General features: G+C 43.2%; 1 protein-coding gene across 6 annotated transcripts in view; it reads left to right on the forward strand.

Moving 5' to 3' along the window:
- AKAP2 (A-kinase anchoring protein 2) overlaps positions 1-23,982 on the forward strand; it is a 515,799-nt gene that overhangs the window by 222,178 nt on the left and 269,639 nt on the right. For all 6 annotated transcript variants that reach the window (XM_027550476.1, XM_027550479.1, XM_027550477.1 and 3 more), the window contains exons 3-4: positions 2,000-2,080; positions 8,394-8,524. In XM_027550476.1, coding sequence (XP_027406277.1) covers positions 2,000-2,080; positions 8,394-8,524 — 212 coding nt within the window. The remainder of the gene's footprint in view (positions 1-1,999; positions 2,081-8,393; positions 8,525-23,982) is intronic.

Genomic DNA, 23,982 nt, shown 5'->3' on the forward strand with positions numbered 1-23,982 from the left:
GCTTTATTATTATTATTATTATATCTTTGGATGTGCTGGGTCTTCATTGCTGTGCAGGCTTTTCTCTAGTTACAGGAGGGGGGTTACTCTCCAGTCGTGGTGTGTGGGCTTCTCTTGTTGTGGAACATGGGCTCTAGGACTCATGATCGTGGGCTCATTAATTGCAACTTCTGATGGCAGCCCACTCCAGGATTCTTCCCGTGATAATCCCATGGACAGAGGAGCCTGGCGGGCTACAGTCCACGGGGTTGCCAAGAGTTGGCCACAACTGAGTGACTGAGCATGCATGTATGCAAGTATACCTTGATAGCCCATGGGAATGAAAGATAAACTCCAGTACACTCACCCTTGAGAAATCCTAGAATGTAGAGATAGTGGTTCTAGAGGTCTTTGCTTGATCATGTAGTACCTTTGAGATGCTGGACAGGTGGGTTGTTATCACTGGTCCATCCTTTTCCCATCTACCTCCGTATATTGTGTATTCTTGGACGTCCTCTGGGATTAAGCAGCATCGATGATGCACCATGGATTGGAGTTCTTTGGTAAATAATAAGTTCCTAGAATGTTCTCAGGTCTCATAGGAGATTATGTCCCTGACTTGGATATTATGTCCCAGTGGCTTGAAATTATAAACTACTATTTCTTCAAAGTCTGTGTATTACACAGAACTTGGTTATAACAAATAATTACGGTGTTGATTTGAACAGCAGTGGTACATGCACATCCACAGAAACATAGCAATTGCATGAAATAAAAGCTTCCCTTCACACAGAGCAGGACAACCAGGCTTTTACATTATTGTTGTCTCCAAGATTTTGGCTGCTGTGTGAAACACCATTGTATCTTGTCTAACAAGTTTCCCCCTGCTTATGTGAATAAAAGGAAATAATCTAGTGCAGTAAATGTGTCAGTAAATCACACCCTTAGGAACTTTGGAAACAAAACTTTGACCATGTAAGCTATCATAAGGGCAGGCCTTTGTATAAGAATAGAAATTAATCACCTTTATGTAATGTTTATTGTCTCTATTTGATATGTATAGAGAAGAAAAATACAAAGTGTACACTCCAGTGAAACAGTTATGCTGTGAATACAAGGGAAATATGTTCTTTTAAAGCCATCTCTAGGCATTGTCTAGAAGTAAATATGTGACAGTAAGTGTAACGGCAAAGAATATTTATTGAGCATTTACTATGTGCCCGGTCATTGTTCTATGTCCTTTACATGCATCATCTCATTACCAGGGGCCCAGCTATATGGTTTAGGTACAGTTCTTATCTTCTCTTTATTCCAGAGAAGACTTAGACCCAGGGAGGTAAAAGAACTTGTCCGAGGTCACACGGGTAACAGATAGAAAAGCTGGGAATTGGACCCAGGCAGCCCCAGTCCAGACTTCACATTGACCATAACCTGAGTGAGCCTTTGCCCACATGAAATGCTCCCTCCAAGAGGAGCTTAAACAAAGACCACCCATCTAATTTGCATTGTTTGGTCGGTCCAGCTGGATGATTTGTCCTACAAAATTTGAAATTGCATGGCATTATTTATATGTAGGGTTTCGATAACAGGAATCTAAGCCCAGAATTTCCCACGGTTTTATTCTATCATCTTTGCAGTTGAGAACAACCTCTGTCTTCACAGTTGAGACATTTTTATTCTTTGTCTCTAAATTAACACCGCACAGAACATGACTCGTGTGTGTGTGTGTGTGTGTGTGTGTGTGTGTGTGTGTAGAAGCTGCTTTCTTCTGGATTAAATTGTTGCAGCTTGACTGAGTGAGGAGAATTCTCCCACTCACCGAGCCCACAGCAGACATGTTAGGAGAAGGCTGCTGCTTACAACACACCCAGACCCGGAGGGGCAGGTGACAACGGTGTGCGCCCAGCATCTCTGGAAGGGTCTCTGCAGATGTGTACGGCCGCTGCTGCTTCCTGCCGTCAGATTCCCGGAGCCAACACCCACCCACTCTTACAGCCTCTCTCTCTCTTTTATTTTCAAGGAAAAAAGAAAGAGGCAGACGGAGATAGAAGGCAAGCGCCAAGAGCTGGACGAGCAGATACTTCTGCTGCAGCATTCCAAGGTAAGCAGCTGATCCCTCGAACCTGTCTGTTATTAGACATGCAGATCACACACCAGGGAGCCGGGCAGAGCCTGCCCTGGGTGAAGGCGCTGCCGAGGGCTGCACCAGCCCTTTTTCATTCAGTCAGGAAACCATCCCTGGGCTGTTCTTGGGAATTTCTCAAATTCAGGGCATTGTTACACAGCCTTCCAATTTCTGCAAGCCTGATGAGATGATAGGGTGCCTGTGGACCGGTTTAGGGGGTGGGGTGTGCCTCCGAACTGTGGTGGTTATATATAGAAATTGGAGGAGAATTTCCACATGGTGGGTGAGGCAGAGTTCTGGAGCTATATCTGTAATCCATAGGTGCTGTATGTGTGTGTGCACGCATGCAGAGGTGATACATTTAACATAGTGCTCTTTATTAAATTTAAAATATCAATCTTTTCTGTCTTGATATGGAGGAGAGGGAGATCAGAGCAGTGTGGTCTGATAAAAGAGCAATGCTGTGCATGCCAGATTATGTATGTGTTTTATTTCTACTTTAATAGTTTTCAAAGTGTCCTGTTAGAGCACTGTCAAAAGATAGTATTGAAATGATTTGACTTGGTTGGTTTTCATTGCACCACGGGAAAGAGAGAGGTGTTTATTTATTTATTTTTCTTTAAAACAGAATGCACTTAAGCATTATAATTGATGGCAGCCCAGGAGAAAGCTCTATCACCGTCACAGGGACTCCACCGGCTGCAGAATGTTGCTTTCTGCAGGCTCAGAGAATAGTGTGACCAGTGGCCAGCGGGGTGGTGCTGCTGGCTTTTCACTGCCCCTGGCTTTTTGAGAAAAGGCTTCTCTTGCTCACCCCAAGTTGCCGTGACATTGCATGTAGAGAAACTGGATCGCTCAGAGGGCTAGTTGGGAAGGTGGGGCTGACTCTCAGGGTGATGCTAGATGTGGATTATTTGGACTTTTTTTTTTTTAGCAAGAGGAACCTTTACAGTTGCATTTCCCATTCTTTTCTAGAAGACAAGGTTGTGCTAAATGAATCCTCAGAATGAAATCATCAGCAACATGATTTTAAATAGCAACATGACCTAAATCTGCTTCCCATATTTATCAGTTCACCGTTAACTTGAACTAGAGAAACGTGTTTAAAAGGAAAGAAAGCAGCACAGTAGTGAAAATTGCCTTTTTCTCTCTTACTGCTTATCATGTGAATCCATTTATGGACCTTTCCTTGTAGGAAGCTTTGCATGTGTGCTGTATGCCACTGTTCTTTCCTGACATGTTCCTCAGGGAGGACTGGGGGCCAAAGTTAGCATCTTCTTTTTACAGAGAGGTGTGGCTTAAGCTTACTTCCCAGAACCAGGTGAATTGTTCAAGGTCAATCTGGACAGAGCTGGGTCTCTGGCTCAAAGTACAGTCACCTCACTCCTGATAAGAGACCAAAATGTACTAAACCTCAGTGAATTCTTGCTTAAAAGGTGAACTTTTGAATAAGAATACTGAAAGAATGAGAGGATGTTTTTGACTAGACAGATTCTCTCCTCTTTCAGCTCAGTGAAGTTCTTTGCATCTGCATTCTTTGAATCAAAAGTCAGGCAAAAAACATATGTCAGAAGATCAAGTTTCTTTTGTCTCACTTCTCATCTTTTTGGGTGTCAAATAAGATCCTAAAGATTCATTTATTGCTGATCCAGTCCAATGTTACAGTGTTTATTTCATATTTCATCTGTCCGCTATCCATCCACCCATTCATCCAGTCAATAAAAATAACAGTACAAATGACTTAGTATTGCATAGGAAAGCAGTGAGATTCCTTCAAAGACTTGGAGACAAGGGAATAAGATAGTTCTCTATGGTTATCCTGGTAAAATTTTCACACAGTTGATGAGATTGACTATTTGAGGAAGCACATGGCACTTTCACCAAGGTTACCTTCCCATATCTGGGGAAAAAGTATTCGAAATGATGAAAATTTAATAAATGGAGACCAATGCAGTATAATTTTCTCTTACTAGGAAAGGCTTCCTAGTGAGCCTTGACCAACAAAAAAAGAAAGCTCAGAGATCTCCAGTGTGGTTTATCAGGTGTTACACTGGAGAGAGATGCCAGCTCTGGGAGGTCCCGAGTTTCTCTGCCCTGGTGAGATTGGGTGAGGACAGTCTCTAGCCTCGCTGCAACACAGGTGGAACTCCTTCATGACTGCCTCTCTTTGTTCCCAGTCCATCCTCCCCGAAATGATAGAGTTATTTTACTATAAGGAAGGTGGTGCCTGACTGAGACATATGATCACTGCAGGCACCAGAAAGGAATAGCTTCTACTTTAAATCAGTTAACTGTGGACTGACCTTAAATAGCATGAGTCATCTTCCCTGTGATCATTCATTTTGGAGCTTGGCAGCCTCACCTCTGGATGGTAGTACATTCATTGAGGTTATAGCTCCCCCTGGGCTCTTGGTGGAGACCCAGCCAGCATCCTGGTGGCAACACAGCAGCCATGTCATCCCTTTGTCCATCATCAATGATGACTACTGAAGAATAGTCATCACTGGGACTTACCTGGTAGTCCAATCTTTAAGACTTTACCTTCTAAGGCAGGAGTGCAGGTTTGATTCCTGGTCAGGGAGCTAGGATCCCACATGTCTCAAGGCCAGGAAAAAAAAAAAGCATAAAACAAAAGCAATATTGTAACAAATTCAATAAGATTAAAAAATAAATAATCAGTTTAGTTCAGTCTCTCAGTTGTGTCCAACTCTTTGCAACCCCATAAATCACAGCACTTAAGGCCTCCCTGTCCACCAGCTCCCGGAGTTCACTCAGACTTATGTCCATCGAGTCGGTGATGCCATCCAGCCATCTTATCCTCTGTTGTCCCCTTCTCCTCCTGCACCCAATCCCTCCCAGCATCAGGGTCTTTTCCAATGAGTCAACTCTTCACATGAGGTGGCCAAAGTATTGGAGTTTCAGCTTCAGCATCGGTCCTTCCAACGAACACCCAGGACTGATCTCCTTTAGGATGAACTGGTTGGATCTCCTTGCAGTCCAAGGGACTCTCAAGAGTCTTTTTCAGTGCCTAATGTGTGTGTGATACTTTAAATATATCCCCTCAATAATGACACCAAAGTAGATACTACTCCCCCTGGGTTATGTGAGAAAACAAGCTGGTGAGATCAAGTAGTTTGCCCAAGAACGTAGAAACTCTAAATGGGGGCGCCCAGTTGAACCCCAGGACTGTCTCCATAATCATGCTTTCTCCAGGAGACTCTCTCCTTCAAATGAAATAATTTGTCTAGAGAGACGTCAATTGTGCTCCTCAGTGTCTCTTTTACTCTAAATATGTTTTCATGGGCTCTGGAAAGTTTGGACCATGTGGAGATATGCTGCAGTGATGATTGGTAGTTTCTTGAAGTAGAAAATAGGTCAATAATTACTATTTATTTTACCATTTTTCAAAATCCCAGATGTGCTCTTAGGGAGAAAAAAATAATCAGTGCAAATTTAAATGTAAAAACATTAGAATTTGATTTCATTTTTATTAAGATATAATTCTCATTATCAAAGTCTTTGGATGCTTATTCTTATGCCATGAAATATGAATTATTTAGACATTCACTGGTCTCTTGTCAAAGCAAATAAATAGAATGTAAGGCAATCATGTTGATACTTGTATATTTGATTAATATACTTATTAATTGCAATAGGGCTATATAGTAGCTCCACAAAAAGAAATATCATTACTTTTTATGTGAATGACAAGCAAATTCTATAAGGCGATGAAGGAGGTGTTGAAATATTAGCTGCTACAACCCAGTGATTAGGAAACCTCTGGATATCTTGAGGTCCTGGTCAAATTAAACTCAGATTTCTTTTTATAAGATCCTTAGATATATTGAGTATCTAATATTTGCGCTTAAGAATTTCTAAGAAATGCTCATGTATGGGACCAGCAAGCAATTTTAATAGATATATTCTTTTTCCTGATTGTAAAATAAGTGTGTAATCATTTCAAGAGTGAAATTTAAAAGTACAGGAAAATATAAAGCAAAAACTTATCAATTGTCCACTTACCACCCAGATATGATCCAATGTATTTTTATAGAGTAAGATAATGGAGCCCTTACTATAGGCCTCATCAGCCTGTGAGTAAAATGAAATTACATTAACATTAGTATCCAAAATTCACTAACTTTGATCTCCGTTTTGATTTTTGTATATGGGTTCTTTGAAGTTCTTCTACAAAACTTTATAATTTGTATGAACTCAAACTCACATCTAACATTCACTTTACAATTTCTGACCTTGATGTCATCCTTGGAAAGAACATCTCCATCTTGAACACTTAATCTATGATGTTTCTTCTGCTTCAGTAGTTTGTCGACTAAAATCTAGCATATATTTTCCTATAAGAAATAAGGTAGGAATAACTTTACTTTTCCCTGATGGTGAGGCAGTTGCCTCAACATGATTTTTCGATTAATTCATCCTTTTCCCCACATATTTAAATGTCTTCTTTGTCATATACGTATTTCTCACTTACATTCAAGCCTGCCATTTATGGATTCTTCTTATTCCATTAATCTGCCATTCCTGTGCTAATTTCATTCTCTTTAATCCCTCTAGCCATTTAATGTTTCATAATATTTCATGCAGCAAGAGCCATCACTATTCTTCCTTTGAAAAATTGTCTTGGCTTTTAACTCTATGGACACAATTACTTATTTTTCTTGTTTTTATTATGTAACTCGTGATCATGTGAGTTTAAAACAGTAAATCACCTATTGGATTGTACCAGACAGACTGAATTTAATATTCCCTTTGCCCCTTGGTTGAATTGCCTGAGATTTGTCTATTTCATCCGTCATGTCAAGGTCCCAGCAATAGCAAGCCGTCAGTACGGATTGCCATGTGAATCCTTTTGGGACTGTCACACTTATAAAGGTTTGTATGCCACATCAGCAGGGTCAGAATCCAGTTGCTCATAACCACATCTTCAGTACGTAAGCTGCCTTTGCATTATTTATTCATGAGCAGGGACACTGACTAGAGTTCTCTTCTAAATCCAAGCTATGAAAAACCATGTTTTTTATATTTAAAAAACCACAGGCTTTTCTCTCCAGAAGACTGAATGAAAAAACAAATCAAAGACGGACTTGTGACCCTGTGAGATATTTATGATCAACACTCCAGGGTCATTTGCTGAGAAGCCTGAAGGTATCAGGAGCCTTGCTTGCAAAGACATTACGATTGTGTCTCTCACAATTGTGAACCATTCAAACCGTTTTTAGACTTTTCTTGGTTTTTAGTCTGTATGAAAAGCCAAGTTCAAATTTGAAAATATTGACCAGGCAGGCAGGGTACATGGTGTAAAGGAACTTGTAATGTCAGAACACCTTTGGGAAGCCGAGTTCCCTGAGACCGGCCCACTGTCTCATTCTGTTAGATCCCCTCTTCCTGTCCCCTGCTGCTGCTGCTGCTGCTGCTGCTGCTGCTGCTAAGTCACGTCAGTCGTGTCCGACTCTGTGTGACCCCATAGACGACAGCCCACTAGGGGGACACAACTCAGCCGGCAAGAGAGCCACAACTTGATACACAAATTGCACCACAAGCTTTCACACCTGATTTTATATTATTAAACAATGCCCCATAAATTTTAAGTACTTTTTAACAATACTTTTTAATCTTTTAAAAAGAACACATTAAGATGGACTGGATATTAAGTGATCTTGGGAAATTTTATAATCAATCTGCAGTTGCATAGAAAATGTCCTTATTTTTTAGAGACTCAAACTGAAATATTTATGGGTGAAATATCCTGATGTTGGTTATTTACTTTAAGAGGCTTCAGTAGAAAGGGCTTCCCTGGTGGCTCAGACAGTGAAGAATCCACCTGCAATGCAGTAGACCCAGGCTCAATCCCCGAGTTGGGAAGATCCCCTGAAGGAGGAAATGGTAACCTACTCCAGTATTCTTGCCTGGAGAATTTCCTGGACAGAGGAGCCATGGAATTCCATGTCCTGATATTGGTTATTTACTTTAAAATGCTTCTGTGGGAAGAATATATGGGGAAATATGACAAAATGTTTATAATTGTGAAATGCACATGAAATTACATAGGAATGCATCATCTAGTTTTTTCTGTTCTTCTGTATGTTTTCAAAATTTTTAATCATAGAAAATATGGAAATCAATCCTTCTGGTGGCTCTCTGGACATAGGGTAGGAGCAAGTAGGGGACCACTGATGAGGGGCAAAGCTAAGACAGAGGGGCCTTGGAGGGAGAGGACGGTGTGAACTGAGAGGTATCGTCAGTCTGTTCTCTTTGCTCATTCCCACAGTCTAAAGTACTTCGAGAAAAATGGCTGCTGCAGGGCATACCTGCTGGAACCGCGGAAGAAGAGGAAGCCAGGAGGCGGCAGTCTGAGGAGGATGAGTTCAGAGTCAAACAGCTTGAAGATAACATTCAGAGGTAGGTGGTTTCCAGTCCAGGGCCACATGCTGTGGCTTTACAGTGCAGCAACTGCCATTCTCCTCTAGGTGTTTCTGAATGCCAAAACCTTTCCCCAGCGCTTTAGAATTATCTTCCTAAACAGAGTATGTACACTGTTTCCACTGAAACTTTCCCAGATGATCCGGAATTTTTACTCTGAGGACTAAGTATTGTATTGGGCTGTCACATAGTATAGTGGTGTCTTCATGGACCAACTAATGTGATGAGCAGCTTGCCCCTTCACTAAATGTCCCCCTTTTGAGTTCTGTCAGCTCTTGCCTTTTTCCTTCTTGAACTCAGGCTGTTAGCGCTTAGTCTGTTGCCAAATTTACTACCTTTGAGCAACTTGAAGTGGGACATCTATAGCCAAGGGTCTTGGAATTGAAACTGACAGTCCCTCTGAAGGCTGTGTGCCTGTGCTCTAAAAGATTCACAAAGTATAATGCTCAGAGGGTGCTCTGTGGTCCTCAAGCAGGTTCTGAACATTTCAGTCTAGGAGATAAGTGACCTTCCTGTATGTCCAGTGTCTAGCCAGCCTCATACAGAAGCAAAACAAATATAGGTTTCCATTTGGGATTTGTAGCCACAGCAGGTCCCAGGACACCCAGCCAGAGATGTGAGATGGTGCGGAAGATGGTGAGTGGAGTTGCCTTAGAACAAAATCTCCATCTCCACCTCATCCCCCAAATTCTGCCAGAAATCTCACCCTGGAGAGTGTCTTCTCTTTCTCCTGGGGTTTTGAACTCTTTTTAAAATACAAAGAGTGATAGCTAACTTGCCTCCAGTCATTTGTACCCAAGATTGAATGAAGCTGGTGAGAATACCTTGGGGACCCCAATAGCATCACCAAAGGGAAAAGCAGACTGACTATAAGGTCCCAAGGCCTTGTCCCTGCTTTACTTGATCCCTAGGGCCCCTTAAAGAGTTCTTGGAGCAGCTTGGCCAAGCTTTGCTTGTAGGGGAAATCTGCTAAGAAAAAGTGTATATGAGATGTGTGTGTGTCTACATACATATACATACACAAGCACATTTTTCTTAAAATATAAAGGATAAAAGCTAAGTAATATATGTATACATATATTTAATATTGGAAAGGCTAAATTATATATTAACATATATATATATATATATGTTTCTGTGTGTATGTGTAGGATTGGCTGAAAAATTCATTTGGGTTTTGCTATAAGATGTTACAGAAAAATATGAATGACCTTTTGACCAACCCAATTATTTATATATATATCACAAGAAGAAATTTTAATTATGTGAATGCTGACCTCAAGCTTGTGAGGATAAGTACCTGCAGGATCCCAGAGAAAAAAAAGGGATTTTTTTCATGTTAGAAGCCCAGACGATAGAAAGAGGAGGGGACAGAATGAGTGGCTCAGAGTCCTGAGCTTTGGGGATTGCCTCTCCTCAAAAGTGGCTCAGCTTGCTGCATCTTAGACAAGATGAGGGAGCCAAGGATAATGGGAAACAGCGACAGTAAGTTAGAGAGGAAAAGACAGCTCTGAGAATTTTTTTTTTCTTTTGAGAAATGGTTTTGTAGGAGGTTTGTTTTTAAGTCTCAAAGTGGCAAGTCCATGGTGCTTTCAGCTGCAATAGCATTTGAGACCATATAGCATCTCTTTGTCTTTACTCTCCTTAAAAGCTCTAGTCCATTTCCTGTCTCTTTCTTGCTGGTTTCACGTAATCAGGACAGATGGGTCTGGCACCAAGTAGATGCCCCATAGCTGTTTGCCGAATGAAAAGACTGGGGCTGGGTGCACCATGCATCAGGGGACCTGCCTGGCAGAGGGAGCCTGGGAAGCTACTTTCCAGTCCAAGCTGGCAAAACCCTAGGAACCAGTGACTTGGGCACAGCCTAGTCACAGCAAGAACTGTGGTTCGGGCTCACATGGGACAGCATTATACTCCTGAGGAGTTCCAGGCAGGATGAAGAAACAGAGATGAAAATTGCAGGCCCCCTCTGAAGTGGAGGGAGACCGGGTGCACACAGATGGGCAGAAAATCTGATTTAAAAATCGTTTTTTAAAACCCAGATGTCTTTTCTCACTGAGCCCGTCATGTACATTCATGTCATGTAGTAGGTGTTGTTACAGATGGAAGGCAGACAGGATTTCGAAAGTAGGATAAAACTAGTTCTATAACCTTTTCTAGTTTTCTTAATTGGCATCAGAAAACGTGGTCTTCAGCCACATTGGCGGTTTCGCTTTGACTTGAATACAAATATATTATTGTTCTGGCCCAGTAGGTAGTAACTCTCACCTGTCAGATGAGCCATTACAGGTGGAAGTAGAGTCTTAAATCAAGACGCAGTTTTGGCTAAATTAATCATTGGAGTGAGATATAAGAGTGAGGGGCTGGTTTGTGGCTCAGGTGGGCATGACCATATTCCAAAAACAGTAAAGAAAATCTCTCTTCCTTTTTTGAGTAAGTAGAGGAAAGAGCTCATTCAATGCATGCAATCTCCTGGAGGCCATTTGAGAGAGAGATTTCCAAGCCAGAAGGAAAGAAATCCTAACAGACTAAGGGGCTAGGAGTGGGGTGCTTAGGCCTAGATTCAGGGGCTATTTCTTTCTGCCGTAATCATGACTTTGCTGGACATCGGCCAGATGGGCATTGGCCATTCACTGGGGGATGAGCTGTGGTCCTTGGAGCTGCGTTTCTGTAGGACCTGGGCTGCCAGTGCATCGTTTCCTCCTTAGGGCCTCTTGTGGGAGGAGCTTCTGCCTACCCTAGATGTCAGTTTCTGCTTCCCTTCATCTTCCTTACATCTTCTGTCTTCTGTGGTGTTTAGCATCGCTAAGCTCCAGTCCCAAGGGAAGAAAGAAAAGCGCTTTTCCCCCACTCCTCCCTTACAGGATGTTCAGTCACCTGACACTTCCCTGAAGTCAAACACTGGTTCTCTCTCACATTCTTAATCCCTTGAACTGCTTTAAAGGCTGACTGTAAACTGAAGCATCCTCCAGTTTTACAGAGTCTGTGTGCATTGGCTAGCCTGGCTTTGCTCATTTTAGCCGAGTTTGGCTAAGTGACTCTAAGCTGTAGGTTGGATGAGTCTGCTCATACTTTCCCTGCACGAATGAACTAATCATGACAATTCCCTTTTATGGGAATGGCAGAGGTGCAAAGGGGCTGAACAGGCATAATGCATAGGCTTAGAACTGCCCGCGAGCCATTAGCTAAAATGGGTGGATGGCTTATCCCCAAACCCAGGGGAAGAGATGGACAGTCAGCCTTTAGTAGAAGAGTACAGATACAGATACAGTAGAGTACAGATACAGGAAAGGGTGAAAATGTGGACTCATCCTGAAATCTTCCAGAAGCATGATTATTTCATTGAAAACTGCAAACATGAGGGAAAACTGGTCAGCAGGAGGGAAAGTACAGAAAAGCAAATGAATGTGAAAGGGGATGAACTAAAATAACTCAGGAATTCAGAGGAAAAGGAAGAAGAGAATAAAGGAAAATATGAGTGGCTTTGAAGTCAGATCTGATCTTTACATAATAGGAATCCTGGAAACTCTGCAGAACCACTAAATAAAGGAATTCCAAAGGAAAGTTTCTTTGTTTGAAACAGAATATTAATTTGTAGATCTTAACATTTGGGTCCACTTGTCTAAGTTCACCCCTAGCAACAAATTAGATTTTCCTAAAGAGATCTATGAATTCTTTTCAAATTGAATTAATACATAATAATAATATGAATATAATAAAGTATATTAGTACATTTGTGCTCTGAAGGTGTGTTAGTTCCTCTTGGTGATTTTGGAGTAGCTTGAAGAACCTGATGGAGCAGTAGAGGATGCCTACAAGGAAAGATGAAGGGAAATCAGGCTCGGTTAGTTTAGAACAAGAGAAGAGAATGGTAGCAACCTAACTCAGAACTTATGTGTATGTAGAATTTAGGTCACATCTGAATTCTTATGTCTGGGCCATTCTGAATATGATAAAGACTTAAAATAAAGCATGAGAACTTGTACTTAGACATATGTCTGTTTCACTAGATATATCTTCAAGAGGAAAGAACATAACCACATTTCTAATTCTGATTTGAAAACCCCTTGCAGTGCCAGTAACCATACAGGCAGTTCCAGGTTAACAGACATGTTTTCTTCCAAAATGTTATTTGTCAATTGGTGGTGGCTTGGAACTGAGAATGCTGTCTGTCTTTTAAAACTGTAATATGTGGTGCTTAGGTCTTGAGGGCAGCCCACAAAGAAGACAGGAAAAACAGAGGGAAGGAGAGAGGGAGGGAGGGCAAAATGTAACCAAATTATTAAATCTAGGCATTAGAATCACCTGGGAAGCTTTTAAAAAATATAAATGCCCAGGTCTCATTCCAGGAAATTTGGATTCACTGACCAAGGTGACAGTGAAAGAAAGTTGCTCAGTGGTGTCCAAGTCTTTGTGACCCCGTGGATCGTAGTCCATGGCATTCTCCAGGCCAGAATACTGGACTGGGTACCTTTCCCTGCTCCAGGGGATCTTCCCAACCCAGGGATCAAACCCAGGTCTCCCACACTGCAGGCAGATTCCTTACCAGCTGCGCCACAAGGGAGCCAAGGTGAGGAGTCCTGTAATTTATGTTTTTCAAACACTGCTCCAGGTAATTCTTTTGCATGGTCAGGTTCAAAAACAATTTCTAAAATGGTAAAAAGCATAGATCATAAGTGAAATCCCATTTTAATTCCTATAAACCCCTAAGGGAAGTAAGAAGTAAACAGTGTTTATAAGAAAATTGATTTCATCCAAACACATAAAGGACAACCCTGACCCTTGATTTCAGACTGATTTGAAGGCTTTGACTCAGGGAAATATGAACTCTGCTTTGGGACTTCTGTGCGTGCATGCATGCTAAGTTGCTTTGCTGCTGCTGCTGCTAAGTCGCTTCAGTCGTGTCTGACTCTGTGCGACCCCATAGACGGCAGCCCACCAGGCTCCCCTGTCCCTGGGATTCTCCAGGCAAGAACAGTGGAGTGGGTTGCCATTTCCTTCTCCAGTGCATGAAAGTGAAAAGTGAAAGTGAAGTTGCTCAGTCGTGTCCGACTCTTTGCGACCCCATGGACTGCAGCCTACCAGGCTCCTCCGTCCATGGGGTTTTCCAGGCAAGAGTACTGGCGTGGGGTGCCATTTAGTTGCGTCCTATTCTGTGTGACCCTCTGGACTGTAGCCTGCCAGGCCACTCTGTCCATGGGAGTCTCCAGGCAAGAGTACTGGAGTGGGTTACCCTGCCCTCCTGAGGGGGATCTTCACCACCCAGACATCGAAGCCCTGTCTCTTACGTCTACCAGCATTGGCAGGCGGGTTCTTTACCACTGGCACCACCTGGGAATAGGTGGGAATAAAGCTGTCTCTCTGACACTGGGCTGAGGTCTTTCCCCCATAGGCCCCATGGTGGAGCCACGCTTTCATCTGAACTTGATTAGAAACAGCCTTGGTTTGAAGTGAAAGTGTTTGTCATCAGTTGTGCCTGACTCTCTGTGACCCCGTGGACTGGAGCCCTCCAGCCTCCTCTGTTCATGGAATTCTCCAGGCAGAATACTGGAGTGAGTTTCCATTCCCTTCTCCAGGGGATCTTTCCAACCCAGGGATTGAACCCAGGTCTCCTGCATGGCAGGCAGATTCTTTACCACCTGAGCCAGCAGGGAAGCCTTGGTTCACCAAATGCAAATTGATACAGACCAGGAAAGATGGCTACTTTCACATAGGCCAGAAAATTCTACCAATTTTCAAAGGTTTCTGGCTAAAATTAACAGCACAATAGCCTTGAAGTGATGACATCAAGGTGACAGGGAAAGAAGATGAGAACTGGTCAGTATAATGGATATATTGATTGTCAAATTCTCTTGCACAGCTTTTCCTGAGGTAGTGTTGGGATGGCCCAGTCAGTCTATTGGTTGTATTCTCAGCTCACTAGAAACCAGGAGCAAAACAGGGTTTAAAAAAAAAAAAAAAAAGGTTGGAATCGTTGAAAGAAAAAGCTGTACTCTTTTTTAAAAATTTGAATGTCATATCTTCTGTCTGCTTTTCCATTGAAGTGCCATATAGAGAAAGCCCAAAGGGTTGTTTCTGGCTTGGGCCCATCACCCACCATTGTCCATGCCGTCACTGGACGTGATGGGTCCCTGGGGGCCACAAGTGGGTTTCCCATCGATGCTTTTGGACATTTTAGGTAGGTAAAGCCACACCAGCTCTGTCTATTTCACATCTGCTCCAATCAACAAGTCTTGTCACTTGCCTTGTGGTTTTCCACCTAAGATTCTTTCTTGTTTAACCAAGTTTTATTTAAGTGTTTGAAATATAATGTTAAGTTTCTTTCATTAGTGAGATATATAGGGAAAATTTGTCCACTCACCTTAGAATTACCCCCGAAGAAGATGAGAAACCTCATGCAGTGGTAAATGAAAAAGTAACAAACTGCCGAAGCCAAGGTTCTGATTCTAGCTCTGCAGCTAATTCGTTGTGTCGCTTTCAGTAAATCTCTCATCCTCTCTGGTCTCGGTTCCCTCGTGTTTTCAGTGGGAGGTCTCTCAGGATCTTTTAGCTATGGTATTCTGAGATCCTCTAATTTGGGAGGTTGGCCAAAAATCCCTCCTAAACAAATATACCTGTGCAGTGAAATATTAATATCACTATTGTAGAAGGGAGTAGTTTTGGAGACAGGCCAGAATTGGGGAAAGAGGCTAAATTCTCAGGAAACAAAAGCTCCGCATGTAACTGACTCATCCCAGAGGTGACTAATTTCATCTCAACAGCCATCAGTTCTAAAATATGTGACATCAAAATATTCACTGAGTAAAAGATTCAAGTCTCAATTGCTAACCTATAGAGGGTCATACAACTTTTTAGAAATAAAATTCAAGACGCAAGTGGCCTGGTTCATTTCTACTTCTGACTCGAGATTCTTCGAGTGCCTACATTAGTCTCTGATGGATACCAGAATTCACTTAATTTTCCACATTCTTGAGGCACTCAAAGCAGAAGACTGGCGACATCAGGCATAAGCATGTGTGTGTTATATTATGGGATTTTGGCAACCAAAGAGATGACAGTCACCCACAAATAGCTGTACTAGAAAAGGCAACCGCAGAAATGTTCGTTAGAATCACAAAGGATACTTGCTCAAGATTCAGTGTGTTCTTTGTGCTTGCTATTTTTAAGTCCATGATGCACTGTTCTTTCTCAGCATGGCACGGAGCATGCCACATTGGCATTCCACATCTGAGCACATCTAGCCCTGGTCTGATTCCCATCCTTTTCAAAATATATCCATATAGACTGTAAAACATATGATGATATAATGGACTGTATTGTCTAATATGCATTGGTCTTGTCCTCTGTCCTGGGTACTGACCTAACTTTGGGGCCTCCATGAATTCATTAATATTCTCATTTCATCCCCAGAACACTCTCATGAAATAGTTGTGATGATAATGATACCCATTATACAGTTGGGAGAACTGAATCTTAGAAGAGAGATAAAGTGACTTGCTGCCCAGAATGACCCCATTAAGAAGTGAAAGAGCCAGTGTTTGATTTCAGCTCTGCCCACCTCCAAAATTTTCAGCAGAAGTGGTTATTTTAAGCTGAAAGTCTTTGAGACCTGTGATATTGAGTGAGATCATACCAAAGTTTACCTCATGGTATAGGTGGATGGACAGATAGACATACTCCTTCTCCCTTCTCAAGGACCTGGAAGAGTCTGGGCTTGGATCCATTGTGAGTGAGCATCATGACTGGGGAGGCTGGCCCATTCAGATTCTTTCAAGAAGTACAGGTTCCATTGTAGCCTTCCAAAGCCCTTGGCTCCCAAGGACACTTTCTTGGTTGTATACAACCTCATCTCTGCTGGAAACCATGTGTGATGATGCAAAGGTCCCCCAGCAGAGTGTAGTGATTAGGAATCTGGACTTTGGAGTTGGTTTGAGCCCTAGTTCTGCATTTACAAGTTGTTTGATCTTGGACAAGCCCTGTAACTTCTCTGGACTTGAATTTTCCCACCCATACACTGGGGATAGCGATGCCCACCCTGAAGAGTTGTTGTCATGTGTAGAGACCATGTGCGTGTGTGAGGTGACCGTGCAGCAGCCTGTCAGGAAGGAAGCATAAAGTGAAAGTGGCTCAGTCGTGTCCGACTCTTTGACCCCATGAACTATACAGTCCATGGAATTCTCTAGGCCAGAATACTGGAGTGAGTAGTCTTTCCCTTTTCCAAGGGATCTTCCCAACCCAGAGATCAAACTCAGGTCTCCCACACTGCAGGTGGATTCTTTACCAGCTGAGCCACCAGGGAAGCCCGAAGTAAGCTATTATTATTTTCTCTATCCTTCTAGAGAGGGTTTCCAACAGTAACACTATTGACATCTGGGGCCAGACAATTCTCTGTTTTCTGGGGGACTGTCCTGTGACTTGCAGAATATTTAGCAGCATTCCTGATGTCTACCCAGTAAATGCCAGGAGCACTACCCCCACACCCCCAGGCACGACAATCAGAAGTGTCTTCAGGCATGGCTAAATGTCTTCAAAATATCCCCTAATTGAGAACCACTCTTCTAAAACCTGGAGTTACAGGTGTTGATACTGAAATAAAAATCACCCTGTCAAACATCTTCAGAATACAGAATCCTAAAAAGATTTTTGAAGATAACAATGGTTCTCAGTGCAGAATGACATAAAGGCTTTGAGTTGATTGAAAACAGAAATCTTGTCAAATGCTGCGCCATGAAAGTCAGCTCTGTGTTAAAAAGAAATAGTTGGTTTTTGCTTGGTTTTGGTTTGGTTTTTGGCATCCAGTGCTGTGCTGATTTTGCAAAGGCAGTGATTTTATGACAGCTCATGAAATTGCAGAATCTTGGAGTATGCATAACTGATGTGTTGTTACCTGGATCAGCTTTTATCTGATACTTTACAATTTGCAATGAACCCAGTGAGTGGGAGTCAGTAGACAGTTTCTCCCCAGAGGCTGAAAGTGACAGGGAGCTCATTTCCTCACAAAGTAACACTGAAGTCCACACTGGAACAACTGCTCATTATTGCAAAGAATCCTCCCTTGGGATGAAAGTTACATTCTTTGCAATTTCCCGCTGCTCTAAGGTTCCTACCCTGCCCCCAGGAAAGTCCCTCTTTATAAGATTCTGAAATCTGGAGGCTTCTGAGTTGTGGTCAGCTTAGGAAGCACTCTGAGATTGCATTCACGCACATCTGCATTGCATGTGAGTTTCCTATTGGCCAGTAGTGGAAAAGCCTACTGCTAGATGTTCCCAAGCATCTTGCCTTACTCAGGTTTTATAGGGTCCATTATAGTTGCCTCATTGATTAGGTAGATTGAGTTTAAAGTGCCCAGAATGATGAAAATAGTGGGAGAATTCCACCCATACACTGAGACCATGTAAAAGTCACATTGGGGGATCGCTTGCATTTTCCTGTCCTTAGAACAATTGCTTTAGTCGAAGGAATTATGCAAAGTCAACTTTCTTGGCAGCTGGTCCCAGGATTTTTGCCCTATGATTGCCATGCCTTAAGTTCCCTGTCTACAAATGCTTTGAAAATGGTATTTTTGTGCCCCAGCAGCTTATAATGTGGTCATTTCTAACCCCTCTAAATTCTTCATGGAACAAAAGCATCAGTGGTCCTGTTGTAGTCTCTTCCATGATCTTTACCAACTGTTTACCAGTTATGCATTCTGAAGGCAATGGATGGCCTCTTCCTAGGTCCTTCCCAGCAAGGACAGTCTATGATCTTATAACATGGGGGCCTTACCGTCAAGTCTGATGGCTGAGGTTCAGCAGTCATGTGGTCATGGGGACCTAGGCAGGCTTTGATGGGGAGCAGACCTGCAGGGAGGCTGACCTGACACCTCCATCAGCACAGTCTGCAGCCTTGTCCATCTCTTGGGCACAACCCCACTTGATGTGCTCTCTTTTCACTGCTCAGGCCCAGAGAATAGTGCAGTGGGACTCCAGGCTGCTTGAGACTTAACACTGCAAGGCTGCCTCTCCTGGCCTTTCTAGTTTCTCCCCCAATCAGGTCCAAGCCTTGAACCCTCCAAGGCAACAAAGGGGAGATAAGCTGCACAAACCCTCTCCTGGTCTAGGGTTTCAGTTCCCCAGCAGACATGCGAGAACACCAGAAGAAATGCCTCTCTTCTTACTCCCCCCGCCCCCAACCAAAGCAGCTTCAGCCGCCAAGGGTTCTTTAGATTTCTCACCCAAGGTGTGAACCTTGAGAATGGGAATTTCAGGCCAGGTGAGAGATAAAGGGTATGCAGCAATAGATGAGTTAGGTTTTAGGCCATGTTTATTAGGAGGGATTTGCCAACATCCTTGTTCCCATCCCTTCTTGGAGAAACTATCATTATTTTTGAGAACATTTGGAGCACATGTGCAATTATACTTGCAATGTGATGAATTAAGATTTATTGTACTCACAGATTCTGAGTCAGGAGTTTGGGCAGAGAACAGCAGTAATGGCTTGTCTGTGCTTCACAGTGTGGGACCTCAGCTGGGACCCCAGCCACACATGGCTGGGGATGACTCAAGGGGCTGGGTGCTGGAATCACCTTCATCGCACGTCTAGGGCCTGAACTGCTGCTGCTGCTAAGTCGCTTCAGTCGTGTCCGACTCTGTTCGACCCCATAGATGGCAGCCCACCAGGCTCCCCCGTCCCTGGGATTCTCCAGGCAAGAACACTGCAATAGGTTGCCATTTCCTTCTCCAATGCATGAGAGTGAAAAGTGAAAGTGAAGTCGATCAGTCTTGCCTGACTGTTAGCGACCCCATGGACTGCAGCGCACCAGGCTCCTCCGCCCATGGGATTTTCCAGGCAAGAGTACTGGAGAGGGGTGCCATTGCCTTCTCTGAGGGCTTGAACTAGGATGCCTCAAAGCCTGGGTGGTACTAACATCCATGGTACTTCCCCGTGGCCCTTCCACAGGGCTAGCCGTCTCCCTGCGTGGCAGCTGGGTTCTGAGAAGCAGCACCCCAAGGGGTTAGTCTAGAGAGCAGATATTCTTCCAAGGGAGCCAGGAGAAAGTTGTAAGACTTCTTCCACCCTGACCCCTCAGAACTCTGGTCTCATCATTTCTACTGCATCTTACTGGTTTCAACAGAACCATTAAAGCCAACTCTAAAACTTTAAACACCAAAGCTTTTTCCCTGGTGGCTCAGTCGTAAAGAATCCACCTGCAATGCAGGAGACAGGTTTGTTCTCTGGGTTGGGACGATCCTCTGGAGAAGGAAATACCAACTTACTCCAGTATTCTTGCCTGGGAAATCCCATGGACAAAAGAGCCTGGCATGCTGTAGTCCATGGGGTTTCAAGAGTCAGACACGATTTAGTGACTACCTCCACCACCAAAGCCAACTCAGATTCAAGGCAAGGGAAGTGAGAATCCACCTCATGGTGGGAGTGGCAAGGTCACATTGCTGACGAGCGTGTGAGATGGAAGAGATTTTTATGGACTGTTCAGGAAATATGGTCTGCCTCAGAGCCTATATTGTTTGGTGTGTGTTTGAAGCCTAGTCTTTATTATTATGTATTTTTTGTTTGAGTGTTCCGTTTATTATTATTCTGTATTCCTCTTTATTTTTATGAATATCAAAATCTTCTTTAATGCAGTTAAAAAATAAAGGAATAGAGGCCCCCGAATGACTTACCTAAAACCTCATGTAAAGTGACAAGACCACTCTGCTCCCTGCTGACTTAAAGCACCCTCCTCTCCTCACTGCTAAGGCTTTTGATCTCTTTTGAAACAGAATCTCTGTTGGAATAATACAAACTCCGGGGATCTCGGAGTCTCATGTTTTTTCCTCCCATGTGAAAAGGCAAAGGAAAAAAGTGAATAATGTTTGAACATTGCCAGTTCACAGAGGATATCTGTGAGGTTAGGGACACCGCTGCCAGCACAGACTGGCACCCCAGTCAGGGTGCCCGGAGGAAGGATTTTACGCACTGCCATGGTATGTGGCACGAGGGTTGCCACCATAACCAGGTCCGGCTGGAAGGACTGGACGTCTCTAATCGCCAGTGGCATTCATGGCCGTTGGTGGATCACATGACTCTTCAGTGCAAATTAGCAAATGCAGCTCCACTTGAGGCCACTACTTAGAAAGGCCACCGGGCCAGACTCCAGCCTCCCTGCTCTCTCGGCTCATGTCCTCAGACAGAGATAAGCTGTATACGCGTGTACAGTGGTCCTGCTCACTTCTTGGTCTCTGCTGGCTTCCTTCTTATTGGTCACTAAGGTAGTCTCAATTTCCTCCCATCCTTAGTCTCAGGTAAAGGCCAGAGGGGAGGGAGAGGAAACTTTTTACAGGCCACTGGGGGACCCAAACAACTAAGCCATCAGTTACAAGCTGGTGGGATAGCTCCTGTCATGAAGGTTCGAAAAGGGCCTGTGGGAGCCTGTAGAGGGGAGGGGTCATTAACACTCAGATCGGGGAGTGCAGGTAAGACATCCTAGTGTGAAGTGTGAGGAGAATGTGTTTAGCTCTTGATTTTATCTGCTGTTGATTTTCAGCAAATGGTTTTATCTTTTTACACTACATTACACCGTTTTACCTTGTATTACACTACATTGTGTTACATTATGTTCATTCTTGATTAGGATGTAAATTCCAGGAGCACAAGGACTTCACAGGTTGCTCACTTTATAAATTTCCTAAGGATGCTGTAATAAATTACAACAAACTTGGCGGCTTCACACAACAGAAATGTATTCTGTCTCACTTCTAGAGGCCAAAAATCTAAGATCAGGGTGCCAGCAGGGCTGTGCTTTCTCCAGAGGCTCTAGGGGAGGATCCTTCCCTGCCTCTTCCATCCTCCGGTGACCCCAGCATTCCTTGGCTTGTGGCTGCATCACTCTCATCTCTGCTCCCATATGCCTTCTCCTCTTCTGGTGTCGTGTCTTCTTCTGTCTCCTGTAACACTTGCCATTGCAGTTAGAGCCCATCCAGATAACCCCAGATGATCACATCTCAAAATCCTTTAATTACATCTACAAAGACCCCTTTTCCCTTCTAATAAGGTCATACTTACAAGTTGCAGGGTTAGAATGTGGTCATATCTTTGGGGGACCACCATTCAACCCACTGGACTCCCTAGGTGGCTCAGTGGGTAGAGAAGCTGCCTGTAATGCAGGAGACACAGGTGATGCAGGTTCGATCCCTGAATCAGGAAGATCCCCAGGAGGAGGGCATGGCAACCCACTCCAGTATTCTTGCCTGGAGAATCCTGTGGACAGAGGAGCCTGGTGGGCTACAGTCCATAGGGTCGCAAAGAGTTGGATATGACTGAAGCAACTGAGCATGCACACATGCATTCAACTCACTACACCCGCTATATATATATATATATATATATATATATATATATGTCCCGAGTACCTAGAATACTGTCTGGGGTCTACTAGGCTGCTCTCATTAAATGTTTTTTATCAACATAATTAAAACTTATATAATTTTCACAACAGTAGGATATAAATTCTATTCAAGTTCCCTTAGACTGTGAACTAGGAGACACTGAAATACATCCAGGGACATAAAACAAGGTGCAAAAATTTCATGGTGTGGTGATAGAGTAATTACCTTTTAATTTAATTGATCTGTATCAGATTGAGGTCATCTAAAGGGCTGTGATGAGGTTCAAAACCAAGCTTTATGTCTAGAGACAGTGTAGGGTTGTAGTTCCGGCTGAGAGCATCAGCATCCCACTTGCTGGTTCAAGTCCAGGGTCTCCACTTGCTGTCTGTGTGATCTTAGGCAAGTTCCTTTAGATGGTCTCTACTTCTCTTGCCTCTACTACAAAGAAAAGATAATAAAATAATAACGAGACAGACTTTATTGGGTAGTGGTGACAAGCTAATATGTACGGAATGCTTATTACTTAGAACAACCTAGGACTTGGTGCCCAATAGGTTTTAGCTTTTATTGTAAAAATAAAAGAGTGATGTGACAATACACAGTATATAAACAACCCCAAATTATTTGATTTTCCCAGACTCCGTCTCCGTTCTCAAACAGATGAGAGGGATGCCCCTGCCCTAGGCTTAGCATGGTGTTCAAAAGTCAGCTGCAGCTAGACATACAAATCCACTGTTGACTTGGAAGCACCGTCCCGCACCTCTGGGAGGTCCCAGGCAGAGGAGGAGAGGAGGCCGAGAGCACAGGCCTCGTAGCTGCTGCCTTGAGGGCAAGAAGCAGCCTCTGTCCCCAGGATAGCGGCTCGCCTCTCTGGTTCCCTCTCTCTCTGTCTCTGATCAGCTCATGTCTGTCACCCTATGGCCCTCAGCAGGAATTCCAGGGCTTTCCAGAACCAGTCAGCTAAAGTGGAGGATGAAAAAGAACAACTCCAAGGGCAAAAGAAGTAGGACAATACGAGAGAGAGATTTGAGAAGAACTCAGACTAATTGTGGGGCAGACCCAGTTGAATACGGTGAGAAGTTAGAGTTATCTCAGCAGGTTATTTTTTTTTTAATGTAACGTTGTGCTTTCCAGTTACTTATTTTAAAAAAATCATCTTGATTGTTAGAGTGATACCCTGCTCAGGTCCTTAGGAGACTTTGCTTTGTTAGAGAAAAACAGCTAAGTCTACTGCTATTTAAAGCATGTCCAGGGATCACTTCTTATCAAGCAACTGTTTATTACTAGTAATATCAGTCTATGGCAAGATAAAGACAGAAATTGCCAGAAGGATGTTTGGAAGCCTTACGACAGTCCGGCATTGTCCTGACAAGCAAGTCGGTGTTCAGTGGCTCCTTTTACTGGATGGACCAGTCTGTGGGCTGTTGCATTTCCTGGTGAGTTGCTTGTGTCATGAGCTTAGTGTCATATTGGTCTGTGATGGATTGGGATAAAGCCCTAGTCCTTGATCACACCGCTACAAAGCAAACATCAGAGAAGAACATATATCCCCAGTTGGACTTGTGAAAAGTATGTCATGACTTTAATCTGCATTTCATTGAATATAAAGAGGTCAAGGTCCTCTTGATATGTTTAACAGGCGTTTGTATTTATTCTTTTATGAACCACCTATTAGTACTTACCTTGTTATTGTTTAGTTGCTAGGTCTTGTCCAACTCTCTTGTGACCTCATGGACTGTAGCCCTCCAGGCCCTTCTGTCCATGGGATTTCCCAGGCAAAAATACTGGAGTGGGTTGCCATTTCCTCCTTCAGGGGATCTTCCTGAACCAGGAATCGAACCTGAGTCTCCTGCATTGGCAAGCAGATTCTTTACCACTGAGCCACCAGGGAAGCCTGCCTATTTGTATACTTTGTTCTTCTTCTGGAGTGTTGATATTTTCCAATCAATTTTTAAGAACTTTCATAAGTTTTGTTTTGCCTTTTTGTTGCAAATAGTTTTCAATTCAATGAAGTATTTTTCAGAACAAAAGGTAAATATATATATATATACACACACACACATATATATATAT

The sequence above is a fragment of the Bos indicus x Bos taurus genome, chromosome 8 (genome assembly GCF_003369695.1).
Source record: "Bos indicus x Bos taurus breed Angus x Brahman F1 hybrid chromosome 8, Bos_hybrid_MaternalHap_v2.0, whole genome shotgun sequence".
In the NCBI taxonomy this organism is placed as follows: domain Eukaryota; kingdom Metazoa; phylum Chordata; class Mammalia; order Artiodactyla; family Bovidae; genus Bos; species Bos indicus x Bos taurus.